The sequence below is a fragment of the Pseudonaja textilis genome, chromosome 6 (genome assembly GCF_049901715.1).
Source record: "Pseudonaja textilis isolate UNSWEBS1 chromosome 6, rPseTex1.2, whole genome shotgun sequence".
Taxonomy (NCBI): Eukaryota; Metazoa; Chordata; class Lepidosauria; order Squamata; family Elapidae; genus Pseudonaja; species Pseudonaja textilis.
In genome coordinates this window covers 15,231,886-15,257,282 of record NC_141995.1, presented here as the reverse complement: position 1 = coordinate 15,257,282, position 25,397 = coordinate 15,231,886, and the positions used below count along the sequence as shown (strand labels likewise).

Sequence of the window (25,397 nt, the reverse complement as noted above, 5' to 3'; positions counted from 1 at the left end):
GAAAAAGAAATAGTCCGCTGATGTACATTAAAAAAAAAAAAGGAAAAAGAGAAAACAGGATCCAAATAGGCAAAAGAAAAAATAAAATCAGTTAAATCAAAATAAAATATAAGTAGAAAAAAGAAATTCAGAGGCTTCCTTTGCAAATAAATCAAGCTTAAAAGTAAGGACCTTGATGTTAGTGAAGGGGTTGGCAGAACTCAAAAACAACAACAACACTGCACTCTATTTAATTATCCAAGGCTCTAATTATAACTCCCTTCTCTTTCCCACAAGCTTCAAAGCTGAGCCATGTATATCCAGAAAGACACCTGTAATAATATTCCACAAAGTGCTTTCCTCTATCTTATCAGGGGATGTCCTTGAGAAGAAGAGTCTGTTTTTATTTTTTTTAAATATTTCCGAGCCTCTAGGTGGCAGTGTTACAAAGTATCATAGTTCTCACTTTCCCCCTCCTCTCTTAAGGGAAAGCCGACTTGCAATACACAAAACAGAAACCGAAAAATCAAACAAAATCAAGAGAAGCCTCTAGCCCAGAAAAAAAAAAAAAAAAAAAAGTCCAGAAGAAGAATAAAACATATGAATATATAGAAAAAAGAAAACAGTCCAGTTATCCAATAAATAACAATAGAGTCCGGAAGCAAAGAAAAGAAAAAAAAAATGGATTCTCTCTTTGACGTTTCCCTAAAAAAACGCCGCTAAATCAATTTTGTCAAAAAACAAAACAAAAATCACACAGGTTTCTTCAAATAATTAGAGTAAACTTTCAAAATTCAAAAAATTAAATAAAAAAAAGAAGTTCTCACCCAACCGACAAACTCTTTCTCAAACTCTTTCCGTCTGGAGTCGCCCCGGCCTCAGCAGCATGGGGGCTGCCTCTCCGCCGCTGGCAAGAAGAGCTTCACCCGGGCTCTCCAGGGATTTTGCGATATCCCGGAATCCTCAGGATATGCTCTTCACGATGGCTGTCCCTACGGGACAGCGTAGGTCCGTTGGACCGGCCAGTGGCGGAGATATCGGCTGCAATCGAGGAGCTCGATTGCAAACCGTATCGCCACGGCGCAAGCTCCTCCCATCTCCCTATACTGTCCTTTTCTTTAGCAAGGTTGTATTGCTGAATTTAAAGACTTCACTACTTTTAGGAAAATTTATGATCTATTAAGAAAACTGTGTATGTATACTAAGCTTACATTTATTTATCAAATTTCTATACCACCCATATCACTTAAGTAACTCTGGGTGATGTACAACATAATAAAACTTTATAAGCCATGAATAAAAGTACAACTTAAAACAAAGTTTAGAAAAAAGTTAAAACTTACAAGTTAAAGCAAAAAAAAAAAAAATCAGAGTTAAAAAAATTCACAGGACTAAAAAGTTAACAAGGCAGAGGAAGTGCCATCAGCCATCCCCAGGATGGTATCACATTCTTAGACTCCTGTGCTAATTAAGCTTTCTTTGCTTAAGTGAATTTTGTCCAAATGTTTTACAGTTGAGAGGTGCACAGTCGCTCATTTTTTATCCTGAAATATGAACCAACCAAGCGGTGCCTACAGCAGGGGTGTCAAACACAAGGCTCGCGGGCCAGTCAGGTGCTTGGGATCCGGCCCATGTGACCAGCCTGGAGATAGCAAAGGACTAGACCGGGGTGCCTCTGCTAGTGAAAACGGGCCATGGGGGTGGGAGCACGTGACCTGTTTGGGCCAGCAGGGTGCTGAAGGAGGACATCCCCCCACACGGCCAACCTGCAGAGGACAACTACTATGTTGATCCGGCCGTCCAGGAAATCCAGCTTGACACCCTTGATCTACAGACTATAATAAAAAAAAAGTTAAAATACCATCTCTGCATCCCAGATAAAAAGCAAGTGGATTTTCTATTGCAACATTGCAGCCATCATCTTGACTTTTTAATCACTCCTTAATGAGATCTTTAAAAGTTTTGATTTGCTACCCAGAATTGGTCCAGACCATCCACAAATGTTCCCTCTCCACTTTTCATATCTACCAATGTATTCCAGTTGTTTGGTTCCACCAATATTCTTCAAGAACAAATGGTTAACTAAAGAGAGGCTATTCTTTTCAGCCACAGAGTGCCATTCTGCCTAGAGACAAAATAAACACTGCCTTTAATGCATAGTGTGCTGGGACTTTTTTCCTGAATAGGAAACCAAAAGCCCCCATTGAAGCAAATTAAGGGGTCTTTTCTGCTTGCAGAATAAAGCACCAGCCTACTTGATCTCCCATGGGTTTCCCAAACAAATTTCGCTAAATATTGTGCATTAAAAGTAATATGTAATTTGCCACACTGCATGCATTATTATTAGATTAATCAATGTCAAACTAAAGCTAGATTATAATCTTGAGCTAAGCAATGGTTTGTTTAATGCCTTAATGTTCACATGTAACAAGAAGCCATACATATCAGCATGACTAGGTGATTGTGAATTTATCTAATTATTTATTATTCCACCTAGTAATTATACTACAGGATACTAAATATACTAAGATTTCTTACAAACAACGATTTTTCACTGGTGGCAATGGTCTATTAATATCAGTGGTCCACTGATATGGTGAAGAACGAAGAACTTAAATGAAACAAGCCTCTTGTACCTTCCTCCCTCTCTTTGCCTTCAAGAATCTTTCTTACAAGTACCTTAATTGCCCATAATGTGATCATGGCTATTTTTCCCCCAATTTTTAACAGCATTCAGTTGTTAAAAGACTCTGCAAGAGATACTCTGCAAGAATGTAAGTTATAACCCTGTCATATAATTTACATCAGCAGAACAAGGAATTTAGATATGTTTGGCTGATCATAATGAAACCGATAACATCTAACTCCTATCAAATCAAGTCAAATCAAGAGAAAGAATTAGTGTGCTTTGTTCCTTCAGCTTCGAGTATCTTTCCTACATCTGCCTCTTTTCTTCAGTTGTTAGTTCTGTCCTTGGCTATCTTGACTAATTCAAACAGACTCTTAAACCATTCATTTTCAGTATGAACCATGTTGTTTCAAAGTTTTAAAAGTCTTCATCATAGATTACCCATCTGAATTAGAAAAGAATGCAGTCATTTAAGGGTTAGCCCTTTTGCTGAATATAGAAACTTATATTAGAGCATCTCAGGTGACTTTCCAATGCCAGTTTAAATGCATCTAATACAAAAGGGCTCAATGCTTTCCTAGATAGCTCCATCTATTACACAGTTATAATTCTACTGTTCCATCATGCTGAATTCTTTCAATTGTGCAACCACTAAAGACAATCTTGATTCAGGATAACCTTGCATATCAAATGCCTCAGGGGTGGGATTCAAAAATCCTAGCAACTAGTTCTCTGCCCAGTTGCTGGCTGGGTGTGAAAGTTCTACCAGAACTTCCGGTCTGGCCATTTTTCATCTTCCCCGGAGTCCGGAGGCTTCTCTCAGGCCTCTAGGAGGTTGAAACGGCCTCCCCCGGGCTCCAGGAGAACTCTGTAAGCTGGAAACAGGCCCATTTCTGGAATTCCAGAACTTCCAGTTTGGCAGTTTTTCACCTTCCCTGGAGTCTGGAGGCTTCCGTCAGGCCTCTGAGAGGGAAAAAAATAGCCTCCCCTGGGCTCTGTAGGCCTTCAGAAGCCAGAAAACCGGCCTGTTTTTGCTATCCCAGAGTCTCCACATGGACCCTGCACTTACCTTCATTCAAATCTGTGTGGAGACTCCTGGAAGGGGAGGGAAGGGGTGGGCAGGGCCAGCCAGTTGGTTCAACTACCAGTTTGGTGAACCAGATGTAAATTTAACATCCGGTTTGTATGAAGCAGCCTGAACCGGCTGAATCTCAGTTCTGAAATGCCTCCTTTAACAGGAGGTATCTATCATATACTTTTCCTCAGTTTCCAGTTACATTCAAATAAATGTATATTGCTTGTGAGCTTGCTCAAAGTAATAGATGATTAATGTAAGTTCTGATGTAAAATATGTTCATAGTACTTGTTGGATATAACTTATTATATATTCATATTAATCTGAATTCTATACTTGAAGGAAACAGAACAGGAACTAGTCAGAATGATTTGGTACCTCTAAAAATCCAAGAGCTCAAACCAGCACTGTATGGATCCTGCCAACTTCTATTATCTCTTCTCCAGTCCTTTTCCATTCCTCTCTTACCTACCCTTCCGCACTATCTGAATTGCAGTGATGGTGACAGTTGCTTACCTCTATTCTAACAGCACTTTTATATCCGTGCAAGTGCAACCATTACTGAGGAAGTAGCGTAAATAACCATATCATCATCCAAGCTAATTTAAATGAACAGACAAAAAAATCACAAACAGTCTCATGTTTTCTCTACAATCGATTGCACCTTTCTTGCACAATCAACAAGAAAGGCTGATATTTAAACAAGATACCCTAGTAAATCTTGGTCACATTTACAAGTATTTTCTTTGCAGTATATTATTCTCTACAGTTATATCACTCAGGCAATCAATAAGCTGCTTCATACATCTATCCCTATTCCTGTGTAAAATAGCAGTCTGAACTGGTATTGATTTCTTTTAGAATTAAAAACTATGGAGTTTTCCTTTCCCCTCTCCATTGCTTGTAATTACTGTATTTTTCACCCAAAGCTGTAGTTTGTGCTTACTGCTAACTGTGGTATTTCTGGTGCAGCTTTGCTGTCACATTTATTCAGACTAATGATCTTGCCCATACACTGGCTCTCTCTCATTCTGTAGTTAGTATTTTCCCCCTAATGTGAAAGGATGAATAGTCAATAAGCCAATTCCTTCACAGAGACTGAATGAGAAAACTAGCTATAGTGCCATTGCTAGAGGAGGCTGCCTCAGTAGACAACAACATTAAAGTGGAACCCTTACAACTGTTTAGTCATTATAAGGGATTTAATTAGACTTCTATATTGTATGTTGACCAACAAACACTATGCAGTTGTCATCCAGAAGAATTTATTTTACTATGCACTTTTTTCCTTTATTTTTTGCAAATCATACCAAGGCATCGACACAATATAACTCAATAAAAAGAGCTAGTTGTAAACAGTCTAGAGGGATTTTTTGTTGTAAAGTTTAGTAAATATATCATTATATTAAATTACATTTGTACCAATATAAATGTCAGAGATAACAAAATAGTAGCTAAAATGTTTAGAGCTGGCTAGAAACAAAATAGCAACAAGTTTCATTCAGAGGAATAGAGTAAGTTATCTTTCTCTAACCTTTATATCTAATGTCTATCAACTGTAGTTTTTCACCATTTCTGTCCCTGCCAGATTTTTCTTCATTGATTTCAGTCAGCCCCTACTTTCCATGGTCCACTCTGCCTCAGTTTCATAACGCAGATCTTAACAAACTTCATGACAAACCAGATTCCAGCCACCATCCATATATTTTTCAGCTCTGTCCCTGCCAAGAGTCCAAAGGAATGGCCTCTGCTACGTAGCCCTTTGATGCTGACCTTGCCAAAAGCAACTTCAATACCCCAAACAATGATTATTTTCAGCCTTATTCCAAGAAGCTGCAGCAGGCCATAGATTAACCAATTAACAGAGTTGGAAGGGACCTTGTAGGTCATCTAGTCCAAACCCCAATCCAAGCAGGAGATCCTACACCATTTTTGACAGATGGCAGTCCAGTCTTTTCTTCAAAGCCTTCAGTGATGAAGCCCCCACAACTTCTGGAGAAAAGCTGTTCCATTGGTTGATTGTTCTCACTGTTAGAAAATTTCTCCTTATTTCTAGGTTGAATCTCTCCTTGATCAGTTTCCATCCATTATTCCTTGCCTGGCTTTCAACTGCCTTGGAAAATAGCTTGACTTCCTCCTCTCTGGGGCAGCCCCTCAAATATTGGAACACTACTATCATGTTTCCCCGGTCTTCTTTTTACTAGAGGAGCCCAGTTCCTGTAACCATTCTTCATATGTTTTAGCCTCAATTCCCCTAATCATCTTGATTGCTCTTCTCTGCACTTTTTCTAGCATCTCAACATCTTTTTTATAGTGTGGTGACCAAAACTGGATTCTAGGTATGGTCTTACTAAGGCTTTATATAGTGGTATTAATACCTCACTTGATCTTCATTGTATCCCTCTGTTAATGCAACTTCGTATTGCATTGGCTTTCTTGGCTGCTGCTGCACACTGTTGGCTCCTATTTAACTGGTTGTCTACTAAGACTCCAAGATTCCTCTCACAGTTACTGCTATTAAGTCTCTATGTGTACTTTTGTTTTTTCCTGCCTAAGGATAAGACTTCCCTTTTCTCTACATTGAATTTCATTTTGTTAAATAGGGCCCAATGCTCAAGTCTGTCAAGATCCATCTGGATATTGAGCTTTTCATCTAGGGTGTTAACTATTCCTGCCAGCTTAGTATAATCTGCAAATTTGGTAAATTCTCCTTCCGTTCCCTCATCTAAGTCATTGATTGATTATGTACAGAAGCAATTTCCCACAGGCAGCAAGCAGACAAGAAAGAACCTGGAGGATGCAACATATTTTCCTTCTCCTTGCAATTAACCTTGGCCAAGAGGGAATATTCCCTGCAGCTTCTACTTCAAGAGTAGGATGCAATGGCAAAATAATTTCAAAGGCCAGAAAAATCTGTTATAAATAGACAATGGAGCAACACATCATGAGGAAGTCTACTTTGGTCTTTTGCCATAGAGCAAGGGTCTTCAAACTTGGCAAGTTTAAGACTTGTGGACTTCAACTCCCAGAATTCCTGAGCTAATGACTGGAGGAGGAATTCTGGGAGTTGAAGTCCACAAGTCTTAAAGCTGTCAAGTTTGAAGAAGACTCCTGCAATAGAGGAATTGCATTTGTTTTACTTGAAAAGTCCCATTCATGTTGCTACTTCTAGATCTTGTCCACTTTCAAATTGCCCAGCTCAGCGTACATACTTCTTCTTTTCTCTTTTCTCTTCACAACTCTCTTTTGTGTTTAATGACTATTCTTAAAGCTCTTTATGAGTCTTGTGACTGGATGGAGATTTGAACAAAGATTTAACCCTATTTGATGAGATGTTAATATCCCACTGGCATTTCAAAAAGGGCATTTCATTCACTTCCCAAATGACTTTTAATTAAAGGCTGCTCAACAAACTTGTCTTTCATTTTCCCTTATAGTCTTAATCTATTCATCTTGCTTTTGGAATCCTTGAACTTTTTTTTTTTTTAACATACAAATTGTATTAATACCAGATCCGTGGTCAGTCACAAAGCCTCAAAGCGGATCACTGTTGAAAAGCAATTATGAGGGTTTGTTTTTAACAATATTATACATATGCATGCCTTGCATTTCTCCAAAGAGAAATGTATCATTCCTTAATGAAAAGAAAGATTTAAAAACAATGGTAATATTTAGTTTGACATTGGGGTGGAGGAACGTTTAATAGCTATTATGTGATTACTTCAAAAGACAACTTATGCCTAACCATGTGCATTTTGTATTTGTCTCTAAAGTGTGGAATGTCATTTCCACTGTTTGAAAGGCAGAAGACACTTAAGCTTACCGCTCAGGAAAAAAAAATCAGTATCCAATAGATGAGTAACTAGCTGGAGAATCTCCTGGGCCTCATATTCCAAGGTGATCTCTCATTCTATAGTTGGCAATAATTAGCCATTCAGAAAGAAGATAAATGTATGTGATTTATTGCTAGTATATCTAGTGTCAGCACTGACCTATGGCATCATTAGTGCAAACCAAAGTCTTTCTGATTGATGGTGATTATGTGCCTTCAAGTCAGTGTTGACTCTTAGTGATCACATAAATAGATAGATCTTCTTTGGGATGCCCTGTCCTTAGATTGGACCTTCAGGTTTTCTAGAGTTTCACCCATTCCTTGTATAGCTGAATCTATCCCATTTGCTGCTACTCACCCTCTATTTTTCATTCCTTCCATCTTCCCTAGCATTAGTGCACCCTCACCCCAATCTTTCTAGGCCAAAAAAAGGGGGGAAGTGTGGCAGTCAAAATAAACCAAACATTCTTGTTCCTTATCTGATTTTCAAAACATTTTGCATGTTTTTCTTTGTAAACAAATAGTAATCCTGCAGAACTTGAAGTATCAAAGCGAGGGAAACCATTATTTCTTTGGTTATTTAATATAAAAAGTGTGAATTTCAGAAATGTTACACTTAGCAACAGGAACTTAAATATCCAGACTGCCTATCAAACCCAGTGCACCCTGTGTTTTGGTTAGCTTCAAAGATTTGCATAAGAATGCTGATAATTCATGGATAACATCTTTTGAATTTCTTAGACTTCAGAGATACATTAGTGGAGTGGAACAGAGAAGACACTAATTTATCAACTTCGTCTCCTGTTGGTTTGAGTCAGGCGCAAACATAAGGCAAGGCATATGGTGATTCTTCCAAGCAGAGTTCTTTATAGACAGAATCGTGCCAAATTGAAGTGCTGTACTATCTACATCAAACATATATTCTAAGAACTATTAGGAAGGGGCTGTCTTTGCCTTCCTTCTCTTACATAACATATCTGAATGGAGGTACCTCTTATTCCCCTGCAATGTACCCCTTCCCACCTGGGAATCCAGTTTACTACATTCCATCACAGTGTACCAGGAACTACTGCAGTCTTTAATTTTCTCAGGACATATAAATGTAAATATCCTAGGACCAAAGAAAGAAAAGATTCTTCAGTGATCTTCAAGTACACCAATAGTAATACTCAACTCACAATCATTTGTATAGTTACCATACAACCAGTCCCACACTTAGAACCATTGCAGCATCTCCATGATTATGTGATCGGAATTGGGGCACTTGGCAACCGGCATGAATTTATGATGGTTGCAGAGTCCCAGGATCATGTTATCCCCATTTAGATCTTCCCAGCTGGCTTCCAACAAGCAAAGAAAATGGAGGAAGCTAGATATTAACAACTGCAGGAGTTTCTTAACATCTATAGTAATTCGCTTAACAAACGTGGCAAAGATTGTAAAATTGGGCACAACTCACTTAACAATCACCTTGCTTTGCAGTGCAAATTCTGGTCACAAATATATATATAAATATAAATCTTCTTGTAATTTGGAAATAGTTTGTAAAGGCAAAAATTAAATAGATTGGATAGCAAGTAAAAATAATATATTTTTATTTGTGTGTGTGTGTTTATTTTTCTAAGGAATGTAGTTTTATGGCTATACTTAAAAACAATAGGTAGGCTAGAATATGGCAAGTGTACACAGAATCTACTAGAATGTGTGTTTAGGTCTTGTTTATTAAATAAAATATATTACATTTATTAAATTTATTGAAAGTTGCCTACATAAAAGATTACTTAACTCAGTCCCTGATCCTCAAAATAGATTCTTAAAATGAGCAGCAGTTACTTTGTATGCCATATTAATTAAACAGAGTTAATACAGGTTAATAAAACAACCAGGAACATTTGAAAGCAGTTTTCATTCTATCTCAACAGCCTGTAAAAGGCTATAAAAGTGCAGGTTGTCACAACTAAAATTTCAGGAGAAATCCATTTCCTTGCATACCATTATATACATAAGCATCTTGACATCTAATTCAAAGCTCAAGAGACATAGCTATTTAATAGTGCAGTTACATAAGCTCTTTTGTTCATAATTTTAAAAATGAAATACTTTGAAAAGTAAGATTCATGTACTATGAAAATAGTCATTTCTATAACCTTTAACTGTGCAACCTCAGGCAACAATTTTTGGGCTAACTTACAGAATGTGTCCAAAATCTGAGGTGCATGTCTTTCAAGAGAATGACATTTGGGGAAATAGCTTCACGTTGCTACTTGGTTAGGCTGCTGGTGCTCGAGTGATATGATCCTCATTTTCAACATGACAGTTTCCCAGCCACTCTAACAATCTCTTGCTCTGTCTGCCAATCTATGTTGTTGCCGTTCACCCTCCCAGACCCATGTAGCACTTCTTGTGCACCTTCATGCACCTTACCCAACCTGTGCCACTAACACATGTGCTTTCCTTGACCTGTGCAGCACCTCTTCCACATGCCCTTCCCAACTCACATTACCCCCTTTTCTCTGTCTGCGTGATACTCCCAAGCACTCCCAGGCACCCTTCTTAATCCACACTGCCTTTTATGCACCCTCCCAATCCTTCAGGACCCATAGGACACCTCTTGCATACTCTCTCATATCTTTTCCAATCTATATTCCCACGCACATGCTCACTTCCTCTTCATCCAGAAACAGCTACTAACTTCCTGCTGGCCTTGAGTAAACAACTTCCTGGTAACTTTCTTACTAACTTTCTTTCTGCAAGCTTTCCATAAGCAAAATCAGTGGGAAAGCCAGCAGGAATTTGAAAAAGGAGGGAAGGAAGATTTCTGATGCTGCCTGCCAGCTCCACATGAGGACACTCAATGTGAAAGCCAGCAGGAAGTTGGAAGTCCCTCCTGATATCTTTTTTTTCTGGGGAGACGCTAGTTGTGTTCATTCTGTTTTCCTCTTTAATATATCTCTTTAATATATATATATTTCCCTCTGGAAATATATCTGAAACAATGACCCAATGGGACATGTGCATGTACATATGTATGTATGTATGTATATGCATATGTACATAAGTATGTGTCGTTAGTGCCATAAAATTTGAAGCATTGTACAATCCTGAAAAAAACTGTGGCTTCCTTTTATGTTCCAAAATACCTCTTTTTAAGAATTTGCAATCTTAAAAATCAATTCAACTGTTTTACATAAATGTGCATCAACATTCAGAATAGCCCTTTGAAATGTTCATTTATGTCCTAATTTATAGAATTCTAATGGCAGTTTCCCTTATTTTGAAAGAACAATTCAGATACAGATGTAGAATTACAGCACAACAAAATGCTCTTATTTAGTCCCTTCTGAATTAGTTTTTTTTTTTTAAAAAAAATATCCCTAAAAGCCTGCAGCAAAATTTACTATTTGCTTTTGAAGGCTGTCAGACTGCTGGTTCCTCTTAAATCAGCATGTTTCATTTGGGTCCTCTTTGGTCATGTCTTCCAGATCAGTGTTTAAGCACAAGGTTATTATGCAGTATATTCTTAGTTTCACTGCAAGATTCCTTAGCGTTTTCCAGAAATTGCTCTTTTATGATTAAACTGATCCTGATCATTATTATGCAAACCTCATGATGTTTTGCAATCTTGTTTTAAAGTTCATGTACTTTCAGTTTAAAGATCAAAATCGGTTTTTATTTTTTGTTTTTAAATGCAAAATTAGCTCAGTGGTGGGATTCAGCTGGTTCACACTGATTCAGGTGAACCAGTTGTTAAATTATACCACCCCACCACTCTACCATCAAAGTGGATCCTGGGAGCTACCCTGCACTGCAATGGAGAAACGGGCAACAGAGTGGCTGGCACAAGAGAAGGAGAAGGCCACTTTCCTTCTTTCTTCTTCCTGCTCCTCCTCCTTGCCTCGTGCTGGCCACTCCATTTCCCATTACTCAATTACAGCGCAGCACACAAAATTCACTTTGATAGCAGGGTGGGGTGGGTAATGTAACAACCAGTTCACCCAGGGTCAGGTTGGCGATCGCAGGAGGCTCGTCCCTCATGTACGATGGAGTTGGAGGATGGGGATTGGGCATGCCTCCCACAACAGCCAACCTGACCCTGGGCAAACCAATTGTTTAATTATTTGAATCCCACCACTGGTTTAGCTAAGCGGATGGTGATAGTTTCTAATAGGTCTTATTATTTATTTATTTATTTTTCATATTTCTTAACCGCCCATCTCCCTTCCTGGTTCTGTAGGTACCCAGGCCCTATGAATTAGACCCAGAAGCAAACTGGCACCCAAACTGTCATGCAGTTCCTGGAACAAAAGTATTAAATGTGCCCTTCTTTTGAGTGCCCAGTATGACTCATGCAGCCACATTCTGTGCCAATTGAAGTCTCTGGATACTCTTCCAGGATAACCCTAAGTAGAATGCTTTGCCTTTTATTCATAGAATCATAGAGCTAGAAGGAATCTTAGAGGTCTTCTAGTCAATCCCTTGACAAAGCCAGGAGACCTTATACCACCCTGTACAAATGGATGTCCAAACTTCCAGCAATGGAGCACTCACAACTCCAGGAAGCAAGCTCTTCCATTGATTAATAGTTTTCTCACTGTCCTTAGTTACAAGTTGGATCTCTCTTTGATGAGCTTCCACAAATTGCTTCTTGTTCTATCCTCAGATGCTTTGAAGAAGTCACCCTTTCTTCTTTTGAGAACCCTTCAAGTACCAGAAGACAGCTATCATGCTACCCATAAACCTTCTCTTCATTAGGTTAACCATACCTAGTTCTCTTAACCATTCATTGTACAATTTAGCCTGCAACCTCTTATAATCTTCGATCTTCTTCTTTACACTTTTTCTAGAATCTTAGCGTATATTTTTTGGTATCCTGATAACAACAGTTGGATGCATTGTTCCTAGTGTGGCCTTACAAGTGCAGTATAAAGTGATACTATCACATTTTGTGATGTTGACGCTATCCCTCTGTTGAGGCAACTTAGGCCTGTATTAGCCTTTTGACAACTGCAGCAAACTGCTGGCTCATATTAAGTGGTGGCCCACTAGGACATCTAGATCATTCTCACCATTACTACTGCTGAGTCAAGGAACCATCCATTCTGTACCTGTGCATTTGGTTTTGCTGTTGGATAGGGTCAAAGGACCAAGACTGTCAAAATCCTTCTGAATCTTGAGCCTGTCTTAGAAAGTGTTAGCAATTCTCCCCAGCTTAGCATCATCTGCAGATTTGATGAGCTCCCCTTCTATCCCCTCATGTAGTTCATTTAACAAGTTGAAGAACACCAGCATGTTTCCCTCTACATGGATGTAGTTCCATTGAAGACTACATGCTGAGTGATGATGGTACTATCTCATTTTGTTCCTCTTCTTCTTGTGCAATATCCATCATCGGACGTTGGCGATCATGTTGGCAATCTTATTTTTTATCAACAGACGCACGAAAAAGTGCTGCTGAGTTTTGTCCAAACCAGTCCTTTAGATTTTGAAGCCATGATGTTCTTCTGCCTGGACCTCATTTGCCTTCAGTCTTTCCCTGGATGATTATATGCCATATTTTTCCAGGTATCGCATCACATGTCCGAAATATAACTTCCACTTTTTAATTATTTTGATGATTTATCTTGGTTTTTCCATGCGGCCTATCACCTCCTCTTTTCTGATTTTGTCAACCCAGCTTATATGTAACAGCATTTTGTTCTATCTCACCAAAAGGTAGCCTATCTTTATCAAACGCCTTACTAAAATCTAAATATATTATATCCACCACATTTTCCTGATCTACTAATTTAGTCACTTTATCAAAGAAGATTTCTCTGGCATGATCTGTTCTTAACAAACTCACACTAGCTTCTAGTAATCGCCTTGTTCATTTCTAGATGCTCACAAACTCACTGCTTGATTATCTTTCCCAGGATTTTCCTAGCTATTGATGTTAAGCTGATGGCTCTCTAGTTTACTGCATCCATCTGGATCTATTCATGAGACCTTATTGCAAAAATTGGAGAATAGCAGACTTTAGCAGTTAAGACATCCAAAGATTGACTTTTGATAAGGAATGAGAAAATAAAAACTCAAATACATTTTAACTCTATCTATAATTTAAGAAAAAAATATAAATGATAACTGGAATTTCAACAAAGCTTTTTAAGTTTAACCCTGTCCCACTTTTTCCTCCTTGAAACTGTAAGAATTAATTTCCCAGATTTTAAATAATTCAATTCATTAATTTAAATGCAGGGAGATATGTAAGCATTGTACTGATCTCACTATAGCTATTCTAGTAGTAAAGTCACAAGAAGTTAGGGGGAAAAACATTACAGAATCCATGGGAAATATGTTGCTTTTTTTTAAAAAAAAAAAGAAATACCTGAGGCTTTTTAAATTACATTTTTTCTCAAGGCAAGTCACTGACTGTAATTCAGCAGCTTAAGTCTCAGAGCAGCAGTGCCAGAAATTATTATGGAGTCAAATTAAGCAGCAGCTTTTTATACATTTACCTGAGGTTTTTTTTTTAAATGTGATAGTGTTATCAGAAGAACCCCAGGTACTTACCATGCAGTAGTGCTGACACCATGAGCAAAATAGATCAAGGAAGAAGAACAAATCCCAGTTTTGCCTGCTCTCGCTTTGAAGCTCGGAGAAAAGTCATTTTTCTGTTATTACAGGTACTAATCTCACCAGATTTGCCTCATTATCTGAGGAAAATGCCCTTTCTTATTATGTAAAGATCAGATAGGGAAGCAGAAGAGGGGAAACTTCAGCTTTTGAAATTCTCATATTTGTGTGGAAGCAATTGTCAACTGTCAATCATGTGTATCCTCACAATATTTTCTTTGCTGGTCCAAACCTTTTGAAATGCTGTAGGAACAATTGTTTTTAATATATGACAAATTCTTAAAATCAGTCCCTGTTCTCCAAGGTGTGTAGAAACAGCAATGAAGAGAATCAGGTTTGTTAAGTTACTTTCCCCCCAGAACAGTTAATAAAACAGGCAATAATTGTTTTAGTTGCTGGGGTATAGGCAATGGTGGGCTGCAACTGGTTTAACAACCTGTTTTGTGAGCGTGCACTTTAATTTTGGTTTCCGGCAAAAAATGGCTTCACTTAACAAGTCCTTGGTTTGTTCAATGACTACCGCAAAAAATGTAAAATCAGGTCGGTTATGTGATGACTTGTTTATGACCGTAATTCTGGGCTCAATTACAATAGCAAATCCAGGACTACCTGTAGCTATACCTTGAATTTGTGCTTGGCTTGGGGCTTCCCAGTGTGGGTGTATTTGTTGTCTTTATTCAGGAAGTTGACTTTTGGATTATGGGAAAGGTGACTTACCTTGAAGTACTATTACAGCACCTCAGAATTGAAGCAGCAGTTCTATAAAGCCAGCATAGCAATGGAAAATTGGATTAGCAATTCTTGTTACTTCTCAGCTGAGCTGCAAAAGAGAGAGGGGGGGAGGGAGGGAGGGAGGGAGGGAGACAGAAGAATGAGTGTCTGAGGAACTACATGGCAACACATGCAGTGGTGGAATTCAAAATATTTTACTACTGGTTCTGTGGGCGCACACAGAGTGTTCTAAAATGGGCAATTACTGTCAGTGCTGGTGAGTAAAACAGCTGAGGTATGGCAATCCACTCTGCTGTGCCTATCAGATGAGCTACAAATAAAGGAAATATAGGACAGGAAAGGGTGAGTGGATGGGTGGGGCCAACTGCTGACCGCCATTACCAGATCATTAGAACTAGTACACACCAGCAGCATACCACCACTGAACACATGCCTATGCCAATCTCAGTGGCATAACAAACAAAATTGGGAAACTGAAAAATACATAAGTTAGGAGTATTTCATAATGGAAGTACATTAGAATAGGTGCTGGATAGTTCCAAATGCTGTCAGCTGAAATCATTTTATTATTCAAGAGCAGAGTCATGAATATTCTCAGAATGATGTACAGTGTTTTCATAACTAATAATGATTCAATTTCAGCAATTCGTAAGTTGAACCTTTGTGAGGTGGTTGTTTTTTTTTTGTTAAAAAGAAAATTACATTTCTTGAAGCTTATTGTAATTAATGTAAGATACCACAATATGCGTCATTGTTTTACATACTGATGTTGAAATCCATGTGCAAAAAGCCATGATTATAAAAAGGTCTGTGTAGACTGGTGCCTTGGAGAAGCATATCCTGTCTTTCCAAATGCTACTTGTAGAGCAACGTTTGAGCATCAGCAGTTACATATGCAGCGGAATTCCCTTGCTCAATGTGTAACATGTCCCTAGTTTATGAAGGATGGCTGCAAAAATGGTCTTACTCTACTTTAGGGGTGTCAAACTCAAGACCCGCAGGCCAGAACCAACTGTGGGGTGCTTAAATCTGGCCCACAGAGCCGGCCTGGAAATAGCAAAGGACTGGCCCACGGTGCCTCTGGCAGCCAAAATAAGGAGTGTAGTGCATTTTCGGTCTGGACAGCCTCCTGCAACATGTTGCTGGCCAAAACAAAGCACAGGGAGCTGTGTGCAGCCTTCCCACACCCCGTTTTGGCTGGCAAAGTACTGCAGGAGGCTGTCCAGCCCAAAGACGGGTTGTCTGCGTGTAGCCTCCCCATGCCCTGTTTTGACCAGCAGGTGCTTCAGAAGGTGTCCGTCCTATCTCCCCCCACAGCCGGCCCATGGAGGAGAACTACATTGCTGATCCAGCCCTCAAAAAATCCAGTTTGACACCCCTGCCCTACTTGGTCAAGAGAAAGTAAAAACTTGAAAGTAAAAATATTATAAATTGTGCTTTCCTTATTGAAAATGCTAAAGAATGAAAATTGTTAAAGTTGTTGGTTTTCATACTTTGAACTATGTGGGCCTTGAAGATAATAGATCCATGCTGTAGGGATTCTGTAAGAAAGTGGATAAACTTGGTTGCCATTTCTTTATATCAGTATAGCCTACCTTGATTGAAAAACATTTTCAGTCATCAAATACTAAGTAATATTATATTGAAATTTATGTATGGTTTCTCAATAGTTCTCTGTTGTGAAAGTGTCTTCTGATTTTCAATCTCATTCTCATGGTATTTTACAATGCCTTCAAATTTAATTGCTGATAGGCCTAGGAATGCAATATTTTACGATGAAAAAAAATCCATTTCAATTTTCTTTGGGATTTGGTTCCTTTTTTTAAGTAAGCCAGTATTCCCCCCCCGCAACAGCTGTTTCCTTGATTCTGAACATGCTTACTTAGAAGTAAAATTTCCACTCATCACAGTGGGAATTTGGTTCCAGTTAAATGTTTCTCTGTTGGCATAGACAAAAAAAAATCCCAACACCTTTTTTTTCTTTACTGCACAGCTTCAGAGCAAATTGCTCAAAGAAAAAAAAAATAGATTTCTTGAGAATTGCATTATCACTAAAAATCAGGGGAAAGTCATTTTTCTTTCTATTTGTTTCTTGTAGGGGAAAAAAATTGTGTTATAGTTTTGTCAATATTACACAAAGCTTCAAAATCCGAAATAAATTACTTTATGATGTCAAGGTTCCTATTGATTTTCTAATGATCTCAAATGGAACACATGCCTTTTCCAACTCTCTGGCAAATTGCTTGCTCCCCAGAGAACAGAATTGGATTTCTATTAAAAGGAAGGTTAAAAACCATTCCCCTGAAATCTAGGGGAAAAAGGAAGAGTGGAGGGAATGATGCTTTTCCATGGGTTGAACACTTGGTAAATGGATATTTAACCTTTGACCATTGAAGACAAGGCACTTGCAGTCCTATTAGACCAGCAGCTAGCTTCTATAATTAAATAAAAAACTATTTAGAGCTCTGCTGAATATATCCTGGGAATTAACGCATATGGCAGAAATTGGGAGGAAGAAGACTTTCCATATGCTAATGATCCTTGATGTCTGAAATAAATTAGATCCATTAGAGTTTATGCTCAATAAAAGAAAGACTTTAAGCACTCCAAAGTTAGTGACTCGAGACCAATTTTTGGCTTTGAAATTCAATCTGTCTACTTATTAATTCTGAGTAAGACTATTGAGCAGACAGGAGATGCAAAATTATAATAGTGTGCTGATTCTGAATTCTAAAATGCCATGAGTTTTTTTCTTTTCCTTCCCTTTTTTTCTTTTCCATTCCTTTTGTTTTATTTTTAAATTAAAATATTTGGGTACAATTGTGCGTATGTGTGAACGTGTGTGTTTAAAAGCTCCCTATGTTAATTTGATTTTATTCCCATTTTTTTTTCTTTTAAAGGTTTCATTTACCCTATTTCAACTGAACAGAGAACCCAGAATGAATATGGATTTTCTTGTAAGTGTTGCTTGATAATATGTGCTTGGATTCTGATTAGCTGATCCAAGAATTACTTTCCACTAGGTTGTATGTCCATTGGAGAAGAAAGATTCAACTTCTCCAGAGTTATGTTTTGCTTGTTTAAGAGAGAGTCCACACTTGGGGAACAAATATTAGGGAAGGAAGATAAAAGAAAATCAAAGAAAACCAACTAAGATTTTAGCAAGGCATGAAACAATTGCAACTTTTTAATTTGATTAAAGAGGATAAGACAATGGGTGTGAATGGTTCCCTTGGTGATTTTTCTCACACTTTTTTCCATGAAAGCCATTTCTGAAAGATAGAATAAAACATTAGCATTTTCAAAGGCACCTTTTGAGTTCAATTAGGCAGAATATATAATAGATGTCCCTTGGTCATCTATTGGTATCCATCTATTGTATTAGGAGTTAAAGAAAACCAAAACCAAGTATTTTAGAACATGATCTTTTCTTTTGAGAAGGTATTGCCTACGTACATAAGGAATCCAAAAGCTTACTACTTAAGCATATCAGTACATTTAAATATTGTAATATTGGTCTGTTTAAAAATAAGTTAAAATATTTTCTGTTCATGAAAAATGTTCCATCATATTTATGTCACGTAGGCAGGTTTTTTTGGAAAGACTTGTAGAGGGAAGCCATGGGTTGGCATGTAATATTACAGTGGGATTGGTGAAGATGTATTACAAACATATAAGTGAAAAGATCACCAAAGCTGTTTGCTCATCTGCATTTCTGTTTGCTCATCTGCACTGTGAAAATCAACAAACTGTAAAATTTAGAGGATAAATATTTAGATATTTTGAATAAATGAAGAATAAACTATGAATACAGTAGGTGGATGATGATTATATTCAGCCTCACCTCACCAGTGTTGTGGACATGATCGTGCTGGCCTACCTTATAGCACTATATTTGGGAACAAGTGAAGGACTCCAACATCCAATAAAGCCAGTATGGTGTATTAATTAAGATGCTGGACTATAATGAGTTAGATCAACAGACCTGGATTCCAATCCAGCCTTATTCATGGGAAATTGGGGACTTTGAGACAGTCACTTGCAGTCAGTCCAAACCTAGATACAGGGGTTTGTTTGATGAAATGAAGTGTTATTCCATAAACATTGTCTTGAGCTCTTGGGAGAAAAGACACTATATGTTTGTTGAAATTCTGCCTGGTCTTTCAATAAAAACCAAATTAAATCAAATCAAACATAAAGCTTGAAGAGCAGTTCACAATCCAACCAAAATAACAGATAGTAACTTCAAAATGAAAACAACAGAACAATAAGAGATCGTCAAAGAGTACACACAAACCAGTTGGAGTTCAATTGTATTTTAAAAGTCTGGTAGAAAAGAAGAAATGTGCCTGATGCCTTAAATTTAAGCTTAACTATAAATTAAAGACATTCAAATGATGACAGTCTTTCAAGGCAATCAAAGAACTCATCAGTGGTCACCGGTCACTTCATTTGGAAGAATAGGCTCCAGGGAAGGAGGCTGATAATGCATGAAAAATATTCATACAGCAAAAATACAGCACTATAAATAATAATATTTAAGCCTAGATGGCTTTGGTTCTTATTTCATCCTTCATCTCAGTACATTGCAGCAAGCTATCCAAGGCATGTTGAGGTATCAGCTTGTTCTGTTGCTGTTAATTGTTGTTTTGTTCTTGAAAGTTGTTTAAAGCAGAGGCTGTTTGGATTTTCATGTCAGACCATGTTTGAAACAGGAGGAACAAATCTGATTTGGACAGCTGCCTTAGGCTCTCTGACAGATTGCAGACTTCTTGAATTCTGTCAGCATGCATAAAACAGTGATGTTCTCAAATCTGAAGCTTACTATAAATCACACACACACACACGCACACACACACACACACACACACACACACACACACAAAAATAGAAAATATGATTTTGTAACAAAACAATCAGTGATGCCTTAGAAACATGTTTTGAATTTCTTGACATTATGATACTTTCCTCTAGGTTTGAATGTGCCACTTAGTCTTTCAATGTCACCTTTAGCCTAAGAGCATATTTAGGACTTAGATTCCCCACAGCTTGCCTGGGAGGGGCACATCAACAATATGTAGATATTTAAAGTTTCTTTAGGCAAAGTATAAGCAGCCGTTCCAACTTATATATACATACAGATGCACATATTGATCCACAGAGACTCAAATAAATAAAATATGCATGCACATTTGAAAAGTATTAACATACAGTTACTTCTATGTCTTCATATTATGGAGCGCTGTCCTCAAAGTATTTCCTTTAAGAAATAGGTAAGCTGTCTATCAGGCATATCACCATTTCCCATTTATTTTCTTTTAAGATGTGTTTACTTTTAAAAATTAAGCTTCAGTATGCCAAAAGGAAATATAGCCTCTTTTATTAACAGGTGCCCCGCTGAATAAATTAGCACCGAAAAGAGTGCTAAATGGCTCTTTTGATTAAATTTGCCTTGACAGTCTAGTTATAAACAATGTGTTAATTTACTTGCCTCCAAGACAAAAAAAAAATGCACATAGACAAAGAGTAAGAAAACAGTTATGACTAAAGCCTTGAATATTTTTTCCTCCTTCCAAAATCATGTGGCAGAGCATTCAATTTCAAATTAACATGCAAAACTATAATAAACACCTATAGGAGCTAATAGAAATATGTGGGACAATTAATCTGTTCTACTTTTGTGCTCCAATTATTATTTTTTCCCCTCCTAGCTGCTCCTGATTCGGATGATGTCGCTCTCTACGTTGGCATTGTGATAGCCGTGATTGTGTGCTTGGCTATTTCGGTAACTGTTGCATTATTCATCTACCGGAAGAACCATCGAGACTTCGAGTCAGATATTATAGATTCCTCGGCACTAAATGGTGGATTTCAGCCTGTAAATATAAAAGCTGCAAGACAAGGTTTGTTTTCAGTCACTATTAACAAAATTTAAACAAAAGCTGCAAGACAGGTGCCATTTGTTTGTTTCCAGACAGTCACCATTAACAAAATTTAGAGATATGCCATAAACCAGATTTCTCCAACTAAATATCCTGTAGATAAATTTATCTAGAAAACTTAATCTAGAAGAACTAATGTCATTTGGCCCTCTTCTGCATTCTTCTTTTTAAAAAATAATTACCTTTTCTTTCCTCTTACCCGATCTAAATTGTGAGTTCTTTGATCAGGGACTCTTTATCAATTATATATCCTGTATAGGATTTAAAGAAAAAATAATTTGGGTGGTGAAACGCAGTCCTTTCCAAATTCCTCTCCCTTTTCTATTTAGCTTTGCAGTACCAAGATAACTTCCACTAGTTTGGTCTATAGAATTATTTCTGATAAGTTTATTTATTTACTAGAGACCTGTGTCTCTAGTAAAGTTTATTTACTAGAGACCTAACATGATAGACCTGTGATTGGCCATTTTTTCAGGATTTGGTTTTGAGAAGAAAGATTTTCCATGAAGATCCATGTAACCCATAGAATTCAGCCATGCAAGGATTACATTTTTCCATGCTGTAGAAGAAACTACGTGAACAATAAGAAATGCCAAATGAATAAGAAAATTATAAAACACCCAAAACATTTTGATTCTTTTGACTTTCCCCCAGAAGCTTGGAAAGTTCTGATAGTCTCCTAGATGCAGTATTAAATAACTGTAGTTATTGTGCAAGCAATTACATAGGGGAAACGACCAAGTGGCTACAGACCAGGGTACATGAACACAAATTAGCTGTCCAGCGCAAAGAACAGTGCTCTCAGATATGGGCACATATGCGGGAGCCTAATCACACATTCAGCTTTCAAGAAGCTGAGGTTGTTGCCCGTGATATAACTAAAGGAGGATGCCTTTTAAAAGAAGCCTGGTTTTCCAATAGCAATTCTATCAGTACGCATATCGAACCATCACCAGCCTACCAAGCACTGAGACACCAGGAAAGACCCTGTAGGAGGAGCAGAGACCACTTCCCATTGGGGAGCAGGGACCAATGCCACCCCTCCCATCCCTGGGCATGTGGACCCATCCTATGAAGGCACAGCCAGGCCTGTCTAAATACAGAGGAGCTCGGTAAAGCTGCCTCAAGTTATAGCAGCCAGGAATAATGAAGAAAGAGCTGGGCCAAAGAACCAGGTCACAAGCAAAGCAACAAATTGCAATAGCTGACATGTTAACATCACCTCCTAGAGATAAGCATTCCAGGCTGGGTCGGGCACAGGAGAAAGCAACAACAAGAGATAAGTCTCCTTTAACCCACATGACGGAAGTAAAAACAACAGAGCTAATTATGGGTGGGAGGCAGTTGAGAGGGCCTATTATGAGTGCAAGGGCTAAATTGATTAATGATATATAAAGGCAAAGATCTCTGTAATGGTAGCTTAATACTCTGACAATATCAGCAGAGGCTGATGAAAGCTTAGTAAGTACATTAAATGTAATTTTAAGTTCCGGAAATCGCAGGATTTCTGTTTCTTATTTTACAAGTATACCTGGAACTCATATTTTTAGAATAGGTTGTGATACTAAATAAGAAAGAACCTTTTTAATTTTCTCACTTCTTCCAGCTCTTCCAATTTATTCTATTATCACTTCTGCCACTTTGCGTGTCTTCCTTCTGTGAGGGGAAAGTCCCTTCCTATGTCGATTCAAAGAAACTTTTTAGAAGATGGAAAATAAAAATTAAAAAAATGACCTGAATCCGCTCCTTGTTCATTTCAATAGCAATATGATTAAATTGTTCAGTTTTGAAAGCTACATGGTAGTCATGTGCTATCCAATAATTTATAGCCTAGAAAAACAAATTTTGGGGAGAAAGATAACATAAAATCTATTTCCTGACATGCTTCTGCTCTTCTTCAAAAATTCATTGTGGTTTTTCAGTGAATTTTATCATGATAGTCTGACCTGTAAATAGGTACTTCAACCTCAAAATGAGACATTCCAAAAGGTCTGGAACATCTTACAATCTTGAAATGCTATTTTCAAGACCAGAATGCTTTGAATGGCCAACCTGGGTTTGGGAGCATTCTATGATTAAATGTTGACAGGCCTATGGCCTATACAATACTTGTTTATATTTCCTCTCTCCCTTTCTGACTTCATTCACTCCACAACTGGTTTCTATGGGTTTTGCTGCTGCAGCTTTTTCTTCATTCTGCCATACTCTCTATTGAGTCCTTTATTTAGCAAGGAAATCAATGCAATCTAGTGTCAGCTGCCACCTCACACTTGCTTTTGCCTCACTACCCTGTGACGACAGTCTGCCACGAACTTTGGGAAGTGTGGATGGGATGCTGCTTCAAGGTCACCTGGCTGGGAGAAGAAGGCAGCTGCCTTCCAACTTAGGCTTGAAGTGACCACTCTGAAAACATCTTGCTTAAACCTGATTGGATATGGGAGCTTAAATTAAGGGAGGGAAAAATTGAACTTAGGGATTTCAGTTCTGGATATGCTTTACTGCAATACGCTTGACTTCTAATAAACTATCCCATTCTCAACCAATGGAATCAAGGATCATTTCTAATTAGAGGTTTAAGCTGTGACAGGTCTGACATCTAGCTTGTAAGACCACTTCACATCACATCTACCACAGATAAACACAGTAGATTGACTGGAAGGGGCATCTTGTAGGCCTTTCAGCTTTATGGACTTTTGAAGAAAGGAACCTTCACATCCTAGAATTTCAATTCTGTCTATTTCTGTAACAACATATGGCCTAACAACTGTCTTTTTTTTAAATAAAGTTTTATTAAGTTTTAACAAAACAAATAAAACATCTTATTTGAGTACAGCATGGTTCCGGGTTATCACATTTCCATACAGACACAATTTCATATGCATATTCATCTTATATATTCAACTTCATATCTTATTACTCTTTTTCTAACTTCTCACTATTTCGCCCTTTACTTCTCTTAATTTTCTTTTATGATTATCTCATTTTCTTCTTATTTAATTGTATTTCTTTTACCTAAATTTCTATAACTTTTTATTCATTATACTTATACTTTTGTCTGTCTTGTTTACAATTCCATTATGTTCTCTTGCAACATTCTTAAAAAGCAAAATTCCCTCTAGGATTGCCAATCGGAGCGCAACACCTTTAAGTCTTGTTATTATCATGAAATTTCATTAAACATTAAATTTGTGCATTCTAAAATTATAACATTCAAATTTCTAATCTATTGTATATCATGTAATTCTCATCATTCAGACTCTGCTTGGTACTTCCCCTCAAAAATGTAAAAAGAAAAATTCTAAAAACATAGCAAAAACAATACATATATATAAACATTAGTGAACAAAATAGTTGTTCAAATAATACTGGTATGAGCCTTGTAAATCTTCCACATTTCTTTTCAATGTTTATCAGTTGAAATGTTTCCCTCTCTTCTTCATTATTACTTAACTGTTAATAAGCATACCATTGGATAGTCATACAGTTTTATCTTATAAGTTATTTACTATTAATAAGAAAATTAATTATTCAAATTCATTCTAGTAACTGGAATAAATTTCCTTATAAATCTTTCACATTTCTTTTCAATATTTTATCAATCTTTAGACACAATTACAATGTTTCCCTCTTTTCTTTATTATTGCATTAATTATAAATAAACATACCATTACATAACAATACAGTTTTATCTCATAGATTATTTACTTATTTCATTTCTAACTCATTAGAGTATTCTACTACACTATCTTTTGTACCTTTGCATGATGATAGATGATCATCTGTACTTGTGCTATTTGTGCACTATAACAAGATGCTTCCTATATTTCATGGCATAAGATTGACAAGGTTGTTCTCCAGTTTGATTAAACTTCTACGAAGTATTTTCCACTTTTCAAAGGCTCAGGATATAGTACTTTCCACATCTTTTCTCAGCCTCCTGGGGATTTCTTTTCATTGGCTAGTTCTTAAGCCTTTACAATCTCCTACATCTGTTTTCTGCCATGTTGACATTGCAGGAGCTTTCTTGTCTCTTCCCAACATTTCTGTCAATTTTGCTGATCATTTTGCTGGTCTGCAACTGCTGTGCAAAGTCAAAAGTTATTCTGCCAATGCTTTTGGAATCTTTGCTGACCTTTCTGGAAAAAAAAGTTCTACTTTGGGACATTTCTAGAACTGCAGGTTGATATACCACATCTATGAGAAATTATTGATTACAGGTAGTTCAATTATTTAAGCTGCTTCTGTTACAGCCCTGCTCCCTTCTATCCTATTTTAGGAACACTTAATCATGTTCTTCACCCATAACCATGATGTGCAAAACTCATCTGGAAAAACATCAGATTCTTACCTGGAAAGGTGAATCTTCATATGTGAAATGCCTTAGTATGACTACATACCAGAGGTGGTATTCAGCAGGTTCTGACCAGTCCTGGAGAACCGGTAGCAGAAAATTTGAGTGGTTTGGAGAACCAGCAATACTACCTCTGACTGGAGATTTTACAGTATCCTTCGCCTGCCACGCCCACCAAGCCATGCCCACAGAACCGGGAGTAAAAAAATTGAATCCCACCACTGCTGCTTACATTACTACTC

The 25,397-nt window shown here is 37.5% G+C and overlaps 1 protein-coding gene across 1 annotated transcript in view; it reads left to right on the top strand.

Annotated features, from left to right (window-relative positions):
• UNC5C (unc-5 netrin receptor C) overlaps positions 1 to 25,397 on the top strand; it is a 353,437-nt gene that overhangs the window by 283,956 nt on the left and 44,084 nt on the right. Inside the window, exons 8-9 of the mRNA XM_087935919.1 lie at positions 17,763 to 17,819; positions 20,574 to 20,765. Coding sequence (XP_087792045.1) covers positions 17,763 to 17,819; positions 20,574 to 20,765 — 249 coding nt within the window. The remainder of the gene's footprint in view (positions 1 to 17,762; positions 17,820 to 20,573; positions 20,766 to 25,397) is intronic.